General features: G+C 38.4%; 1 protein-coding gene across 2 annotated transcripts in view; it reads right to left on the bottom strand.

Annotated features, from left to right (window-relative positions):
- Nucleotides 1-18,876, bottom strand: part of sobpa (sine oculis binding protein homolog (Drosophila) a) — a 45,522-nt gene that overhangs the window by 9,521 nt on the left and 17,125 nt on the right. The window contains exons 4-5 of one of the 2 annotated variants that reach the window (XM_067614027.1): nucleotides 17,388-17,539; nucleotides 3,957-4,052 (exon numbers count right to left, since the gene is read on the bottom strand). In XM_067614027.1, coding sequence (XP_067470128.1) covers nucleotides 3,957-4,052; nucleotides 17,388-17,539 — 248 coding nt within the window. The remainder of the gene's footprint in view (nucleotides 1-3,956; nucleotides 4,053-17,387; nucleotides 17,540-18,876) is intronic. The other variant, XM_067614028.1, reaches the window with a different exon arrangement.

Below are 18,876 nucleotides of genomic sequence, written 5' to 3'. Positions count from 1 at the left end.
ATACATAGCATGCTGTCCTGCAGCTGCTACACGTGTAAAACATCAGGCTTTTTGCATAGATTATGTGTTTCACATCAGGCTGTCCTGTACAAGGTGGATGGATGAAGAAATTAAAATACATAGTTCTGCATTTAATACATTCAGAGTCACTCAGGAGGGATAACTTGCACGAATGTAATTCAGGAGGAATTTATGAAACTAAAATTTGAAAAAAGCTTGTGACAAGCAGCTGGAGAACATAAGGAACTGCAGCAAAACCAGAATAAAGACTATCTGGTTGGGACCAGACTACAGACCGCTGCTGAAACACCACAGTGGTGGCACTCACATGTCAGTCCTTTGAATTCTGCATGTTTTAACTGCCCATTTAATCCTAGCTAATTCAATGAGCCATGACTGAGTAAAAGTCAAAAAGGTGCTCCCGCAAGTTGAGTTTGATAATGGTAGGCCCAGGATATTTTAAATAATAAATGTGCTGAAATTTTCCTCGACTCAGAAAGACAGATGGAGAGCACTTAACGACTTTCTGCACTGTGAGTGAAATTTCACTGCGCATTACGCTAATGGAGTTGTGCTTTCTGTCTCTCTCTCGCTCTCTCCACACTCCTGCACACAGATGTTTGCAGTTGAATGTAATTATGGTCATTTATTTCTACCGTGGCCAACGAACCAGCATTGGTGGTGTAGTTTAACCGTTTGCATTACAACAATTATCGTGCTTCTAAACAAGTGCAACCACCTCAACAGTCATCATTTTCTTCCTCCTCTCACCTTCTGACCCCTGAAACTAAAGAATCCCAAGATCTGACGACAGGTAGTTTTAATGTGTCATTAGTTTAAATTAACAAGTTAGGTGAGGTGATTCTTGAAATAATGATCGGAGGCCATTCTCAGGGGTTAACGGATTGGATGAAGAGTATTTAATTAATGCAGTCACAGAGAAGAAAGAAGTTTCACATGACATATAGGTTGTGGACCAACAGGTTACAGAGGAGGATGAGGAGTTTTCAGGCAGTGAAGGAGAGGAAGAGGTTGCAGATGTTAAAAAGATTGCAGAGGATGTGGAGGATTTAGATAATGAAGAGGAAGAAGAGGAGGAGGTTGCAGAGGGTTAAGAGGCTGGAGAGTTTCAGACGGTGCAGAGATTGTAAGGTTTTATAAGAGGCTGCAATGCCTGAAGAGGTTTTATATGTAGGATGAAGAGGTTTTTGAGAATGAAGAGGTTTAAGCAGGAAAAGTGCATAAAGGGACAGGCTTGTATATCCCCCCGTAAAGGTCGATATGTGATTCTTTTGACACTTCTCAGATTGCTGGCATAATCACGTAGTGCAAAACACATGGATTAAAACCATGAAAATGAACCAGGTGCTTGAAGCGAGCCAGTCGCTTGGTTTTTGTTTAAGTCGTCTCATACTCCAAACAATCCGATGCAAAGTATCCATTCTTGACAGCTCAAGTCCATCAGTGATGTGAGGAAAGGCAAACAGTAACACTATGCTTGTTGCACTGTGGATTCAGTCCAAAAACTAGATTATTTAGCAAGAGACTGCCATCTTAAAGCACCTGGTCCATTGGAAAAAGAAAACAGAATAAAGCTTCCCCTAAAGTTTACACAAGAAAATTAAACTTTGGCAATGCTTAACACACCATCTGCAACATGTGGACTTATTACTATGATTAACCAAACTATCAGTTTACAGTGGCCTCATTTGTTGTGATGGTTATAATGACCTGGCTTACAAAGGGGAAAACATATCGGGTTTATATCCTTTCCAGTGCTTTATATTGGCTAAACTGTATATCTGACTTCTTCATTAAAATCTGAATAGAGCCTGGAAAGTTTAAGCTGTAGATAAAAGCCACAGAAGACCAGCAGATCTGGGGCTAGCTTTTCACAGCCAGCCATCACCATCAGTCATTATATATGTGACATGCAAAGGTGAACCTCAATTGCACTATATTTCACAGCACACACTCACGCGGGCACAGTGAGTAAAATAACTCCAGCTGTAAGAATGATGAGACAGACCTGGAGGATTGTGTTTGAATGTCACTGCAGCAGACTGGACCTCTTGGAGGCGAAAATATCTCTCTTGGCACGTGGCTGTCAGGTACATGTTTGCCTTTCTACATGGTACATCTTTGCTTATACTAATAGTTCAACATTGAGGGAAATACTCTTGCTTAAAAGTTAGATGAGAAGCTTGATACTACTCTCATATCTGTATGGAATTATGATGCTATACAGCAAGCAGCCAGTTAGCTTTGCTTAGCTTAAAGACTGGAAACAGCTAACTAAACAAATAATCCAAACAAAATCCGTGTACCAGCACCTCTGGCTCACTAAATAACTACAAAACTACTACAAAAGGCAAAGTTTAAATGAAAACGTTGTGGTTTTAGGGAGTGGTTATGTGACTATTTCCTGGAGTCTCCACTGGTTGGTACAGATTAAACAAAAATGATATTAGTGTTATTTAGTGAGCTTTAAAGGTGCTTGTGCGCAGATTTTGTTATGTTCAAACAGAGCCAGGCTAACTGTATCCCCCTCTATTCAGTGTTTATACTATGATAAGCTAACTAGCTGCTGGCTTTAGCGTCATATTGTGAGTACAGATATTATCTTCTTATCAAACTCTTGGCAAGAAAGCACATAACCTATGCATATTTCCCAAAATGCTGATCTATGAATTGAATTGAAAATTTTGGTCTGTTACAACTTGGGTCTTATTTTTGTAGTTTTGGTCATCATTTCTATTGGCTGATCTGGGATCTGGGAACACTGTGGGAATGGCTGAAAAGAAGTTGGCCAGCAAGAAACACAAGTGGTCAGATGTTTAGACAGGTCTTCAAACAAGCCAATAGTTAAACCAGATTATCTAAACCAAAATGTCAGTAATAATCCCTCAATACACAGGAAAACTGTGTAAGTGCACAGTTAAGTGTAGTAGGTCAAAGTTTAACTAGGAAGTTTGTCTATATTTGATAGAAGTTTACAACAGAAAGTTTGGATAGAAAATCTACAGCTCGTCTTTGTTTTCTTTTATAAATAAGCTTGGCTATTCCTGAGGTTTGTTAAGAACCTGTCTCACTGTCGTACTCCTTTATTACCTTTTCAGCAATGTTGCCATATTTCCAGATCTTTCACAGCAGCCATTTTGACAACAAAGCAGGAAAAGCACTGGTGTAATTAATAACATTAATGATGCCTGCATTCCATTTAGTTTTCCAAATTTATGACTCTGGTATAGTGCATGACGGTTCCCCAGTATGACTTCCTTGGACACTTGAATGGAGCTGAGCCATTAATGTTATCAGTTGTACCTGTGCTTTTCCTGCTATGACAAGTCAAAATGTCTGCTGTAAAAAAGGTCTATATGATGATATATTTCATTAGGGTCTTTTTTTGTGATGAAGGGTTCACTACTAACAGTTTTCTTCCACTAAACTTTGAATGATCTACATAGAATCTACCACAGTGCTCAATAAATATTAAAAATAAATAAATCCGCACAATTCCCATGAATGCGTTATCACAGGAATAATATTACACCCACTTTAATTCTGGATTAATTTACATGTCCTTATTCCTACAGATTTCAAACCCAAGTCATTGAATATGATGTATAATGGAAATGAGTAAAGCAAATGATTATGCATGAAAAAAGTTATGAAAACCTCAAACTTAAAATGTATGCAAATGTTATGCAAAACAGGCTCAAAACAAGTGGGTGCCTCTTGCGTATTACTGTCTCTGTAATTTTTTCGGCTAACTTGTGTTTTATGAGATCTACTTTTACAGAAATGCCCAAATATGAACCTACCAGTCCTGTGACATGTCAGGAAGAAATGACTAGAAGAGTATACACTTTTAACAAAGAACAACATGAAAACATATTTGTGCAGTAGCCATCAAGCTTAAACTCTATCTGGTGTTAAATGGTTATGGTCCTTACAAGCACATCGCTGTTTGTCTTGAAGACAAGCCTGGGCGTGTCCTGAGTAAAGCTGTGCTGGGGTAATTTCCCACCGAGGCCATCGTCGTCTCTCGCCTGGGGGGGGAGAAATAATGGCTTCTTTTTACGGATGGACAAAATAAACAGGTGAACAGAGGCAACAAGGAAACTCAGAAATGGAAAACAACACTGAGAAAGATTAACAGAAATGGTGACTGTAAAATGGGTGAACAGTCATTGGTTTGTGGACAAACCAATCCACATGATTCACTGAAACAAAACTGTGTGTGTGTTTGTATGCATGCATGTGGATAGGTGAGGAGTCTGCAAGACATTCAAAGTGCTGCCTAGTACCTACCTAGTACCATGCTCACCCTTTTACAACAGAGATGGCATTCACCCCAGTACATCTGGTGTGCGTGCCCTAGCAACCAGTATATCCCATATAGTTCAAATCACACCAAGCAGTTGACAGTGTGATTCGCAGACATTTTCATGGTCCAATCCTGGTCTATACGTCAACTTCCCCCCTAAATCACACTCTTGTGATAATAGGCAATACTCTAATTCTCATCCTTACTGTCACATAAATTTGGATGATGCACACATTTCCAAGTGTCAAGCTAGACCAATCCACTACAGGAAGCTTCCATCTACCCTGTCACAATTAGGCAAATATAGAAGCTTAAAAATATGCCATCTTAATGTTCGTAGCCTCACTCCTAAACTAGATGAAATTAAGCTGAGAGTCAAAAGCACATATAATGGCAATTTCTGAATTGTGGTTAACCTCCAGTATCTCAGATAGTTTTCTTTATATTGAGAATTATTACCTCTATCGTAAAGATCGCATGGATAAGCCTGGTGGTGGAGTTGTCATCTATGTTTCCCAAAAATACAACCCCAGATTTTGTGAAAGTGAAACCTCGTCTAAGTCCCTCTTACTAGTCATAAACTTTACAAATCAACATGTTATTGTCACCTACAAACCTCCACATGTAAATTCAGCCCTCTATTTGTCACTACTCAGTGATGTTATTAAGTCTGTACAAATTAAGGAATTTATTATATTGGGTGACTTGAATTGTGATTGGAATAATAAGTCCTCCAAACCTTTAAAAGTCTGTGCCACAAAGCTGGGTATTTATCAATTAATAACAGACCCAAATAAAATGGGAAATAATAATAATTATTTAATATAAAATCAATCTTATATTCATGAATCCACCTATAAAATATGGATTGTCTGGTGTCATCCATACAGCATTATCTGAATCATCTTGTATTTGGTATCAGGAAAACAATAAAGACCCCCAAAAGGCATAACTTACACAAAAAAGGATAATTTAATTGAAACAATGAATTATCACTAGGTAACCCAGAGCGTATATTTGGTAACGTCAATCAGAAAATTGAGTCAATATGCAACAGCTATATTAAGGAGCACAGATTTGAATCTCGTCAGTCCATGTTGCCATGGATAGCTAAACATTGACATCATTTAATTGCTAAAACTGAAAGCACTCTCATTTAAAAAAGCCCTTAAGATCCACAGAAAATAGAGAGAACTTTAAGCGCATCAGAAATAAATCAGAAATAAATGTGTGGTTCAACTGTGAGAGGCAGAAGTATCATATTATCATAACCAAATATTTCAATCTCCTTCAAACCCAAGAGCTTTATGGCAAGTGTTATGAACAATTACTGGAGAAAAACCACATAAGAGAAACTCCAGTATCCAAATTTGTCACAATGGTGTTTTGGTAAGTGAAGCTGAGAAAGTGGTATTTATTTTCAATGATTACTTTATTTCTTCAGTTAAAGATTTAGCTAATACCTTTAATACTAGTCCTAATTTTTCCTGTACCCATATTTCAACTGTTTTCTTTCACTGAGGTTTTGCTAAACAAGGTAATAACTATTTTGAATTCACTTAGTAATTCTCATTCTACAGATATTTATGAACTTGACATGCAGTTTATCAAGACAAATGCAGATAGTTTTATTCCCCTTTTTCTTTCTCTTCATCCTATCAATCTCTGCATCAGTTTTTCCATCTTATTGGAAATTTTCTCAAATAGTTCCAGTTTTAAAATCTGATGATCCAACCATAGTTTCAAATTACAGACCAATCTCAATTTTACCAGTTATGTCAAAGATACTCAAAAAAACCCTCATAAATCAAGTGATAGAATATCTTTTTTTATTTTCTCAGTGAGTCTCAGTATGGTTTCTGTTCTAACCGATCAACTACATCAGCTTTGTTATTTTTTACTGAGCAGTTCCGCACATCCCTTAACCAAAGTGATGTCACTGAAGCAATATTTATTGACCTAAGTGAGGCATTCAACACTGTAAATCATCAATATTACTCAGTAAACTAAACTCTTTTCAATTTTCTCCTTCTGTTTTGAAACTGTTCTCTTCCTATTTATCAAACAGACCTCAGGTATTTAAAATTGGTCCCGTAACTTCTTCCCCCTCAACCTGTGATATTGGGGTACCTCAGGGTAGTATTCTTGGTCCATTACTCTTTCTCCTGTACATTAATGACTTGTAATTTTCTTTCTCTGACCCAAACACTGATGTGATAAACACTAAACTCTCTTCTGATTTTAATTCTTTGTATAACTGGTCAGGAACATGGCAGGCGAGGAACCATTTTTGTCCAGTGTCAATGTTCTTGTAATGTCTTTAATATTCAACAAGTTTGCAAGACAATTCCCCCACAAAAGCATTGGCAAGGCAACCATAAACAAATTCAAATATGTCCTCTGTGGAGTCTTGTGATTGGTTTGCTTGCTTCGTGTGAAAGCATCTTTTGTCAGACGGACGTAACCCTTTACATGCTTGTCCCTGCAATGTTACTGCTTTCATTCACACAGCCGTACCAGCATTTTCCCTGGAATGTTACTAGGTCTTGAGGTGGGAAATTGGCGGTACAGATTTCCCTGGATATCGATCTCTGCTCCCAGTCACACATGACCCCATGCAGGAAATGTTCCTGAACATTTCAGGGACTGCATGTGTGAAAGGGGATTTATTTTTCTCAGTAAACTCAATGGGAAGTTCAGGCTAATTATGCCATATTTACCGCAAAGGCCCTGCACACCCACACTTGTACTGTTTCCATCTAACATTTAACTGAAATTTCAGAAATTTGGTTAAAAAAACGCATTTCAATGTGTGTTTCCACTATGTTGGGCTCATCAAAATAAACAGTTGGTGGTGCTAGTTCTCCCGTGTGGTGCCATTAAATCATTGCAGAAGAAGAAAGCACAATGAGATGACAAACAAGCGCCAGTCAAACCTCAAATGTTGGATAAACAGATCATTTATTGTCATTATCTGGTTTTACTTTAAGAAAATGACTGACTATGATGACTGTGAGATTATTGGCTAGGAGATAAATTAGGTAACTATAATATTAACAACATGAAATAGCTGTCAATATTACAAAAGCACTATTTAGCGGGTTTGAGAAGTCATTGCACTTAGTGGCCCAAGCCAAAAATTTGTTGCATGTTGGTGTACAATATTTGACTGAATTTTAAAGTTACTAAAAGGAACTTTCATTTTGTGTTGATTTTAGCGGCCCCTGTGGAGGAAAGCGGCAGTGTTTCCCAGAATGAAGACTGCATTTCCCATGAGTACAACCGCCTCGTGTCGTAAAATCTTGGCTAGCCGTGTATTTTTTATTTCTTTTGGAAGTGAATGAAAGAAAGACGCTACTTATTTTTAATTCTATTTTTCTATTTTTTTATTTTAATTCTATTATCTTTTTTAAACACAACTGTTTGTAGGATATATGGCGATGAGGTAACGTATCTATTTATGGCTATGTTAGATTAATAATTGCAATATGATGATGGGGAAACAAAGTAAACTTTGTTTTAGTATTATTCATACACCTAGATTACATGTGAGGCTGCATTCACACCAAATCTGGCAATGCGCTAGCTTCCTGCAGGGCTGTGCAGAGGTGTGGGCGTGTTTATTTGTGCTATAGAATATAACTGCTGTGAAACAATCAGAAAATAAAGTTTTATTTCTCAGATTCACTGCTTTGTTCTTGCTACACCGCCACTTGCTCTTCATTCACTCTTAAGCTCACTTGACCATCACTGCACTGTCTCTCTCTTTCCTACTCGCTCTCTCTCTCTTTTTCTCTTGTCTTTTTTAAAATGAGTTGGGAAGCCGACAACAAGTCTAACTTTACTTTTAACGTTATCAAACGAAGAGAATATCCTCCCCTCTTCCCAGTAACGTCTTTGTAATCCCTCATGCTACAATGTTACATGTAATGTAAACATAGGTTTTTCCGGCCCACGTGCCTTAAATCGTTTCGTCTGATTTTGCAGGGAATCTGACCTGGTAGCAGGCATTCAGAATAACTTTATAGAAATAGCCAATCTTTTCACTGATGATCTTGTTTGCTTACGTAGGTCATACAGAGGCATCACAAGCATGATGAGACTGTTTCATAACCAGTTAAAAGTTCCTTGTAGTAACTTTAACATGCAATGCATTATTCTACAAATTGATTATTACAATGGGTACAGTAAAATACTTGCTTCTGACGTCCCATTCTGATTCTAATATTACAATACAAAACTCCTTTAAACATTTATACCTGCTGAAAAAGGAGCCACCTTCTCATGCACTTTGCGAGCCATTCATTATGCGCATTGTGAAAACGAAGGCAGTCAACACTGATATGCCAGGTGTGAGCAATTTTGTTACAAAGAAGTTATTGAAGAAGCTTTGCCTGGCACAATGCCAAATTGCTCCATTGTGTTTTGTTAAATGAAATGCACTTTCATATAATATAGACCTCAGTGTGATATAATTAGTTCATATTTTACAGCCATGGGACACTAAACCACCGTTATCAGAACTGGAGATTCAACCTCAATTCTACGTGTTCATCACACCGTTTGCAGCCCCCAAGCTGACATTTCAAACTGTGCCTATGCCATTGACAGGTGAACCACTGGCCTGAGCAGCTCTCTTTCATATCGTGTTCCCTTTAAATTGCTCGCTGCAACCTTTGATTTGTCATGGGTAATTTGGCCTCCAGCTCTGTTCATCTCACGATGATACCAAAGGGCAATTCTGGCATATATTTTACATTTTTTGTCCAAAGACTGATTGAGTTTGCCTCTGCTTCCATCTGCTTCCCTCACTTCCACGTAGGGTTTCCCATTCCAAGCATGACATAAATCAAATACTGCTGTCTTGTGTCTTGTGAAGCAGACTGTTATTTGTACCGGAACGGAAACAGTGCATGAATCTGACAGAAAACATTGTTCAGCGCTAACATTTTTACTCTGTAACAGGGGAGATTTTTAACTTTGCCGCAAAAGGTTGGAGAAAACAAAACCCAAGATTATCGGGTCATGGTTATTTAGAAGCTGTCAGTGCACTAAATGAACAGTAGGTGTAGGCTGACCCATTTCAGCTATTTTCTTTCCCTCACACACACACACACACACACACACACACACACACATATACACACATATGCACCATGTCTCCTCATCACACGGACACACTCCAAGACAGGTAAACTCACACACACACACACACACACACACAAACATGGGCAGGCATTTGAGGACACTCAGACACACACACTCACACATACAAAGATGCACCATTGTGCTATTATTCTGTCTCCAGTTTGTGCTCTGACCCTCTGGCCCTGCGCCAGTTCATTTCCATATTGTACTAATGAGGTGTTGGCACTGTGAACGAGGCGTGAGGCACACACAGGGAGCCACACACAGATAAAGGGAATGGAATTAAGATAGATAGATACATAGACAGATAGACAGATAGACAGATAGATAGATAGATAGATAGATAGAGAGATAGATTTTCATTTTCTGAAAAAAGGAAACACTATTCCCTTTTTCAGGTATCAGATATATTAAAAATTTGTGAGTGTTATAGTTAAATTCAGTCACCACTTTGCCGTAGCACCTTGGGGAAATGCAGCTTCAATGCCAGTTGTGTCTTTTTTGTTTTAAGTTGTTTTTTTCCCCCTTATCGCTGTTCCATCATGCCAGCAAACTGCAGCTGCCACCCAGCTGAAGTTCCTTATAAGAAGGACAGAGCAGGACACCGGCCGCCTAGCTCCCCTCTGGCGACTCCACTGTCCTGAGGGGACATCACACCAGCTGCCACTGTGCTAGCTTCCATCTGGGCACGGATACATGTCCAGGTGTGTGTGCCCATCACCTGCCAAAAGAGCCACATTTCCCACAGAAAGACGCTCACAGGCAGGCTTTCCAAAATCCAAAGACAAACACAGCCGAGCGCAGTGGAGCTCATCTCAAATCCTGAAATGAAGGTGCAGTCCTGGCACTACTCACATGACAGGCGAGAAAACACACTCCTCCAAAAAAAGACAAGTTTGTCTCTTCTACTTTTCATGTTTTGGAATGGCAGCGCAACACCAGCTCACTTCTGCTTGCAGTGCATCTTGTGGAAATATTTCTATACAGGCATTTTTAAGATAACTTAGATTACCTTAAGAGTGTGCACCAACAAAAACTGGGGTTTTTTACAGGCTGTCTGGTGAGGGCAGTGGGCACTATAATTTTATATGGGTTTTTTTTTCAGTAAAAACTGGCAAATCAGAAAAGAGTATCCAGTGCAGTTCTTAAAACGTTTAATGCTTCTGATTTGGAGCATTTTTATGTTTTCTTTCCTGCAAACAAATAGGTCTACGTAGAACTATTTGAGCATACTGCGGTGGCAAACCGCAATATAAATTCTGTTTTAATTGCAGCAAGAATGGTGCAGGTCAATTTCCTTCTACTAAATTCCTTTTTTAAAGAGTGCAGTAAATGCTTCTCTCAATATAAGTGCCTCTAAAAAAAACATCTTCTTTGCATACTGATTGTGAATTGTAAATTGGCAAATTGTTCTTGGAACTTCACAAGGTTGCAAAGAGCATTTCCTTGCTTAAGGTCATCATCACAATACACCTGTGATGTGCAATATGATGTGCGCCTGCAAATAATTTAATACATTTTGTACTGCGCTTTCTGTGTGAGTCTAATTTATCACACTTACGAGTTGAGAAAATGACACAAAGGCATGTAAGTTCATGTGCATGGCTCCACTTTTACAATCTCAACGCCTAGTTAGTGTGACTTACTTTTGTCTTTATTTGAGCTGAATGGCTGGCAGCTATGATATAATCACCTTCCTCTCTGTGCCCTGAAGCTGTGTCAGGCAGGCCTCAAGGCTTCCTAACCAGCAGTGAGCCCGAGATGCAATATGCAGACACATTACACACTTCATCACACACACAAAAGTTCCACAAGCAGCTACATTCATACACATAAGCACAGTTACGCACACACAGACCCACTCAGACACCCACTTCTCTCTTATTCATTTATTGCGCGCATGGCCTCCTTGGCTGCCGATGGAGATGCAAAGCAAATTGAGGAGTGTTAAGGAGCGGGAAGGCAACCACGGGGTTGTGTGTTAGGCAGCAGACGTGTGTGTGTGTGTGTGTGTGTGTGTGTGTGTGTGTGTGTGCGTTTGAGGTGATGTGACATTTCTGGGCTGACACGAAGAGGCACTCTGCCCCCTCGCGCCTGGAGGGAGCTCCTGGGGAAGACACTGATGGAGGTCTGGGGTCTCCGGGGGAGAATTTCATGTTGGAACAAAAAGTCCCGTGCTGCAGCAGAAACAACCTGTAAAACACAAGCTGGAGTCTCCTCGCTACCTGCTTAATGCTTTTAATTGCTTTTATGTTGCAGAAGACATTGTTCATATGCATATAGTTGTGTTTATTTGTATGATGTATAAAGATATAAAAATATAATAATAATGCATGTATATATTTAGTTTTTATCAATGCATGAACAAATATCATAAATCCCCTTATAGATGGCAAATAATAAGCCATGGTAAACTTTTTTTTTGATATAGTTTTTGACTTATTTCTCCTTCTAGCTGTTTTTCAACCGCAACATACCAATCTCGAACTCAACTCAAACCAAACTGCAAAGGAAAACAGATTGTAGGAGCTATTGCAACAGCAATGAGCGACATTTCATCACAGTTGATGTCGCAGCAATGCATTCATTACAGACTGCTGCATGCAGCATTTACACTGAAATCCAACCCTAACTGATATATGGATATGTTTCTTGTGTGGAATATAAGGCTGACTGAAAAAGCAAACCTGCACCTTTCTGCCACCATTCTTCACACTCACAGAGGGTAATTCATCACTACTAATTGCCTAACGTAATCTTGGCACTGTGTCCAATGAGCAAGCATGTTTATCGGTATATGTGTGGGTGTGAGACAGAAGAAGAAACCATACGACTGTTTGTTGAGAAGCTTCTGAAAGCAAAACTTCACCTGAAATTTAACTTATATTCCTTTAATCCACAAAACTGTCCGAGATCACAGCGTTGGTACATGTAGATTCTCAGTTGACTTTCCCTTCAGTTGGTATCTTTCCACTAAAACTGGCTTTTTCAGCGCACACCATGCAAACCAGCAAAATACACACACAGGGGCGGTTATTTGCAGTGCATTACAAAACAAGAAAAAGAGCCAAGCTGTGTCTCTGAATCAATAGTGGACAGTCAAAAAGAGAATGAGGGTGAGCAGGCAGAGCGAGGTGACAGACAGAATAATTGAGTAGTGCGAGCGGCGGGGAAGCAGCTCCTTCCATACAAACTAATCCAGAAGCTTAAAGCATACAGTAAACAGGCACATAAGTGATTAGCCCGAGTTAAACTATCAATCATCTTTTGCCACACACAAACGCACACTACATAATGTAGAGGTATGCAGAGATGTGAGAAAGTAGCAGCCATAGTCACCCTAGGAGGGGATTGGGTTTCATGGATGAGGCTGCTGAAGATATTTCATGCAACATAATGCCAGAGCCGTTGCCTGCCCCCTACATCCCCCCTTCTTCCCCCACGTCTCCTCTCCCCTATCCAAAGCATACACAGACATGAGATACTTTTTTTTTCAGCCGTGACAATATTTTTTTTCTGTTGGAAATAAAGAAAGCCTGCAGGCCGTGTTGTTGTGGCCAACCTTGTGGGTGCATGAGAAAAGAAACATGTGGGTATCGCTTACACAAATGGCCTGTACAAATGTGCGAGAGCCAGACAAAATATAGAATCTGAGCCGCTGTGGCAGAGCAGGCCTTTCCTGTGTTTGTGATGTCTGAACATGTGCATTCTGCTGATGGATGAGGGAAGCGTTCAACATGACTGATTGGTTCCTAACAGGAATGTAAATGTAAATTACAGTATTTCTATAAAATGTCTGAGATGTCATCTAAATTGGTGCAAAACTGATGACATTGTTGACACCTGCTGGTACATAGATCCAACAACAGTGATTTTTTAAATGCAGTTCCAATCTTAAAGCTGCCACATGTAACATTTCTGCTAAGAAAAAACTATACATTCTTGATGTTTATTTTTGACTTGTGTATTTATTTGGTCAAAACTGTAATTACCAAAAAGAAGAAATCAAAATGCAGACCAAACACTGAATGTGCAGGAGCTGCTGAGAACTCAGCAGGTGTTAAAACAACAGTAACGTGGTGGGTCTGTGCTAACGTTAGCAAGCTAGGCTAACTGGCTTCCGCTTTCTGAGTGGAGCCTCCGAATAGAGGCTAGTTGGCCTGGCTTGCTAGCGTCCAATTTCCAAGTGCAGCAGAATACAAACAGCACAATGAGTCCCCCCAAATGTTGAATGCTGTATAGGGGCAGACGTCTTAAATTGGTGACAGTATCAATGCTATGTGGGGGGAAAACACATACTGTATCAATGATGTGCTCTAGAGCAACACAGAAGTTCATGTTATATCTTCTATCAACAAGAGAATAAGTGAATAAAGAAGAAAAGACATTATTAGGGTTTTTGAGAAATATGTCCTTAATTTACAGGAGGTTATCAGTATTCCTGACCATGATTTTATTTATGTACGTTTGGAAATTTCAAAGTATCATATTTAATTTGAATATCATACATTGAATTATTTTTTTTTTTACAAGAGAAGGGGACTTATTCTTTATTTTTACCTACCTGTGTAACTGAATGAAATGTGTTCCTTCAGCAACAACTACAAAGCCATGCTTTACAGAGGTTTTTACAGTGGCTAAGGCACTTTGTTAGTGGATCACTTAATTAAATATTATTGTATCCAGTAATGGAGAACCTCAATAAAGTGGTTTTGAAGTCTGATCAGGCTGATCAGTATCAGATGTTGAATTAATTAATCATACTGCAACTAAAAGGTAAAAATGTACTTTATTATTATTAAGGTATTTTGAAACTTAGTTTTAAAGTAAAGGTTATGTTGGAACACCAGCAAAAAGACAGGTTGACTGGCAAGCTATGCGTCAGAGCTCATAAGGTAAAAGATTTTCTCTAAGACTGATATGATCTCCCCTGTCACTTTAAAATTCAGACTTCTCAGCTTGCATGAAGAGCTGTCACTGCGATGAGAAGACATGCTTTGACATTTGTGTCAAAAGTCAGAGGCTGATTAATAGGGAGAGTGTAGAGACATGGGAAAGGTGTTGCTGTATCTTTCCTTTTTTACCACACCTGTTCGCACTTTAAAATCCATTGAAATAAACCATCACAATACATTCAATCTCTGCCATTGTCAGCCCAGGGTCAGAACATAATTAAGAGGTAATGAAGCTTTAAATAGATTTCCTATTTGAACTGAACAAACTGCAAATGTGCCCGATGTCTACAAGATCATTTTTATAATTGTAACATATAACTAAAAAATAATTAGGGTCTTCTAAGTAAAAGAAATAGAGTAAAATCTATATAGCAGGTCTTACTGTCTTGATTTTGAATGTCATAGCAGCCAACTTTGTAAAACTGACTTTTATTTCTGTTTAATTATACATTAGGCCAATCAGCTTTACATTTGATGTCATGTATACAGCCTCCTTGATTGATCTCTGATAGATATAGTGCTGCCTTGTCAACTTTGTTGCGTGTCAAATAGCATATACCTTTATGCTCTTTTTTATGACCTCCTCTGGAGCTCAGAGATCAAAATAAAACCAGTTCAAAAGCTGTGTTTTGATCTGATATGAAGCTCAGTAGCTTTTGCAACTGTCACATGTTCTCCCATGAGGTTTCAACATGTCAGAGATTCCTTGTCATCACCAAGACCAGATAGATCATTTGTCATCATTTCAACATTTAGTACAATGAAAACTACAAACTTACTATAAAAGTAAATGTGCTACAATGTTAAGGTAGAAAATGAAAAACAGATACTATGAGCAACAGTACAGTAGACACAAGGCTCTGCTTGATTCTCATGCTTTGGGAAAAAAGTGTCTGAAAACAAAAGAAATTGGATATCACTAACTGAAATGAACAGACATACTCTAAGTGCACCCCTATCTGGTTCCTGCTCCAGTGCAGTGCTCAAAAAGTGATTATGTTTGGATGAATAACTGACTTCAGGACAGACAAGCAGGAGAGTAAAACACAGCATACTCACAGCGTAACTCCTTATATATCCCAGCTTTGGTACAAGAGAGAAAGGAGATTGTTTAACTACAGTCATCGGGGGCAAAATGAGAACACAATAACAACTTTGATATTTGCTGTCTTGCCTCTTATGCATCATGATGACCAAGACATTTTTGAGTTGATCGCCTAGAGGTGTTTTTGTAGTAAAACCCATGATTTATTCTTAATGGTTTCTGTATTATGTATTATTCATTTCGTATTCAAGCCAAACCTGAAAAAGTAATAAGAGGGGTTTTAAGTTGACATTTATAAACAAGATATTTAGTTAAAAAGCCTTGTGTCATGAGTCAGAATTTAGGGTCATAATTGCTAACGTGATAAAACAGATAAAACTACTACTCACAATATAAAGACTATTAAAAAGTCATGAAAACTGTCTTTAGCTTTTTCAGAAGCAGAACATGACAACAAAAGTCACAGTTTATGGCGACCATATTGGTGGTTGCCCTGGTAATAGAAGGGATACAGTAATTGCATTTTTGAACTCAACGGAACTGAGTAGACATAGTTTATTTCTGTGCTTTTCCATACAAACGTGAACATTACTGAACTAAATGATTAATTTGTGTGTTAATAATGTTAGCTTTTAGCTGGAACGCTATAGTATCACGTTAGCTAACCAACAGTCTTACAAGTTTTGTTTGCCCATTGGTAAAGACATCAAGGAGAAGCTACGGTTTGCACTGTAAGTAGATAGTATGCTAGTAAGAAGCTAAAAGTCCTATGTTAACATTAGTCAGCTAAATTTTCCTACTGGCTAGTTGGCTAAAACCTTACTTCTTGAGCTACAGTTTGCTTGAGTATAGCAGTGCTAACTGTGTGAGCTAAATTTGGAAATCATGGAACCTTACTGGGCCTTTGACTTTTCAGCCTGGTCTCACAATTTTTTTTAACATGATTATTAGCAAGTAGGACGAATATTTCCCCTTTACCAAAAGATAACAATAAATGAAAAAAGATGACAATAAACAGGATGGTAGAAGGGCTACATACTGTACATTTGCCATCAAATTTAAAGACCTGGGTTCAGTCCCAACTCATGCAAAGCAATCGTTGTTACATTCTCATGTTTAGTACAAGCATTTATCATTAATACAAATAAATCAACAAGACAACACTTAACCAAAGTTGTTTTAGCTAACTAAATGTTAACTTCAACCAAAATTGTTTGCTTGCCTAAACTTAAAGAAGTCATTTGACATTTTAGGAAATACGGCTATTCATTAAGAAATTTACACCACGTAACTCCCTCTAAAACCACAAATTGTCATTTACCTTACTGTTTGTGTGCAGATTAGACAAATGATATATAAAGTGTAAATTAGTGAGCTTTAGAGGAGTTGATAGGCAGACTTTTTACCTTTCAACAGAGTCAAGCTAGCTGTTTTCTAGTGCTTCCAGTCTTCATACTAAGCTATGATAATCACCTCCTGGCTCCAGCTCTGATTGATACCATGAGATTGGTATCAATCTTCACATCTAACTCTTAAATAAACAGAGAATTTGCATATTTCCCAAATAACTGTCCAACTATTCATTTAAATGTTAGGACCTCTTTAGCTAATGAACAATATGACATATGGCATCATATCAAATTGACACTATTTTTACGATCGTTCACCACATGGTGACAATCAATAATTTCTTCATGTTAATTTTATGCATTTTTGAGAAAGTGTTGCCAGTTTTACATTTGAATATTTGAATCTACACCGACTTATACCAGCAGCAATGTTTCAATTTCCCCTTGGACTTCCCTGATGATGATCACATGTGCTTACCAGGAGAATTTTCACGGAACTGCAAAGCCTCTATAAGAAGTGACATTAAGTGTCTTGCTGATGATTAGAAGGAATTTTTTACCTTGTTTCTCTTAAAATAGGCTCTGCGGCAGGCGGCGAAGCACTTCTCACTGCAGAAACTCTTCAGCTCACTTCCCATGCTTAGAGAATAGCGTTTGACGCCAACCTTCTGGCACCAGGCGCACATGATCTGCACATTGGATGCATCTTCATCTAGAGAAAAACAGTCAGTGTTTAATTCAATGGGGAACAACTTCTTTTTTTTCCTACATTATCTCTTCTTACCCCACAGACTTTTATCCATGCACCTTAAAGGATCATCCTAAATATTTTTTTAAACTTGGGATTTATTTTATAAGTTTTTACATCAAACCTTTTTACATAGTATTTTTATTTGTTTCACTATAGTTTCACATGATCATTACTGGCTGGAAATAACTGGAACAGTTAAAACTCCTCATGTCTTATGTTATGACCAATATTGACCTTGTGGTACATGCCTTGTACTTTGTTATCAAGGTCACACTGATCGTGATTACAAAATAAGCTTGAGCAAGAAGGATATCTATTAAATTATAAGTGCAAGTCCATGGCAGAGAATTTCAAGAAGCATGTAACAACTAGATGTATTAAAACACAAGGACTAAAGGCATTAACTCCACTGATTCAGCACAGCTGCTGGGCTGGTTAAATCCGCTCAAGATTCAAGCCACAAAACCACTGTAGGATTTATAATGATGCCCTGCCATGGGTAAATGCAGCAGAACCGGATGAGCCTGGGACATGGGAAGATGCCTATTTGTGGCTGTGCTCTGTGGTATTAGAGAACCTGAAGTGGACGCGAGGATATACTCTGATTATATTCATGCTGGAGAAGACTGACGTCCACGCAGAAGGCTCAGACAAAAGGTATCATATCGTATGTGAACGAGGCTGCTGATGTGCATTGTCTGTGAGTGTATTCACTACACCAGGGTCACATAGACTTTCAAATAATTCTTGTAGTTTTCGTTAGCCAACATAAATGTCTGCTGGGTGGAGTTTGTGGCACAGAACAATGGAACAAAGAAAGTAGAGAGCTTGAATGAAGGTATTTGTGAAACAGTTCAGTTAACTTCCACTCACTCCACACACATTACAAAAACAATAAAAATGTATATGAAAGTATATGATTTTGCCTCCCTTTTTTCCCTGTATTCCAAATTGTTCATGATGAGGGCACTCCAGCCAGAAATAAATAGATACATAAATAAATTTACCCAGTAGCCCACAATGACAGACAAACACAGACAAGACCAACACTGGACATAGTTTGAGACACTTTGCCAGTAAAAGTCACGGTTATTTTGCAAAGGTTGGGGTTGCTAACAATGCACTAAATTGTGCAGTGATTGTAGACAGTTACTGTGTTAATTGGCCAAGTATAGAAAGTAAGTAAATAATAAATGGGGACAGTTAAAAAAAGAATCAAATGAGACAGTAACAATTGGCATTTAAAAAAATCCAATTATGATTTTTTTTTTCAGCCACAATTTCTGATTGTGGCTGTG

This window comes from Thunnus thynnus, chromosome 16, assembly GCF_963924715.1.
Source record: "Thunnus thynnus chromosome 16, fThuThy2.1, whole genome shotgun sequence".
In the NCBI taxonomy this organism is placed as follows: domain Eukaryota; kingdom Metazoa; phylum Chordata; class Actinopteri; order Scombriformes; family Scombridae; genus Thunnus; species Thunnus thynnus.
This window is presented reverse-complemented; position numbering and strand designations above follow the sequence as displayed.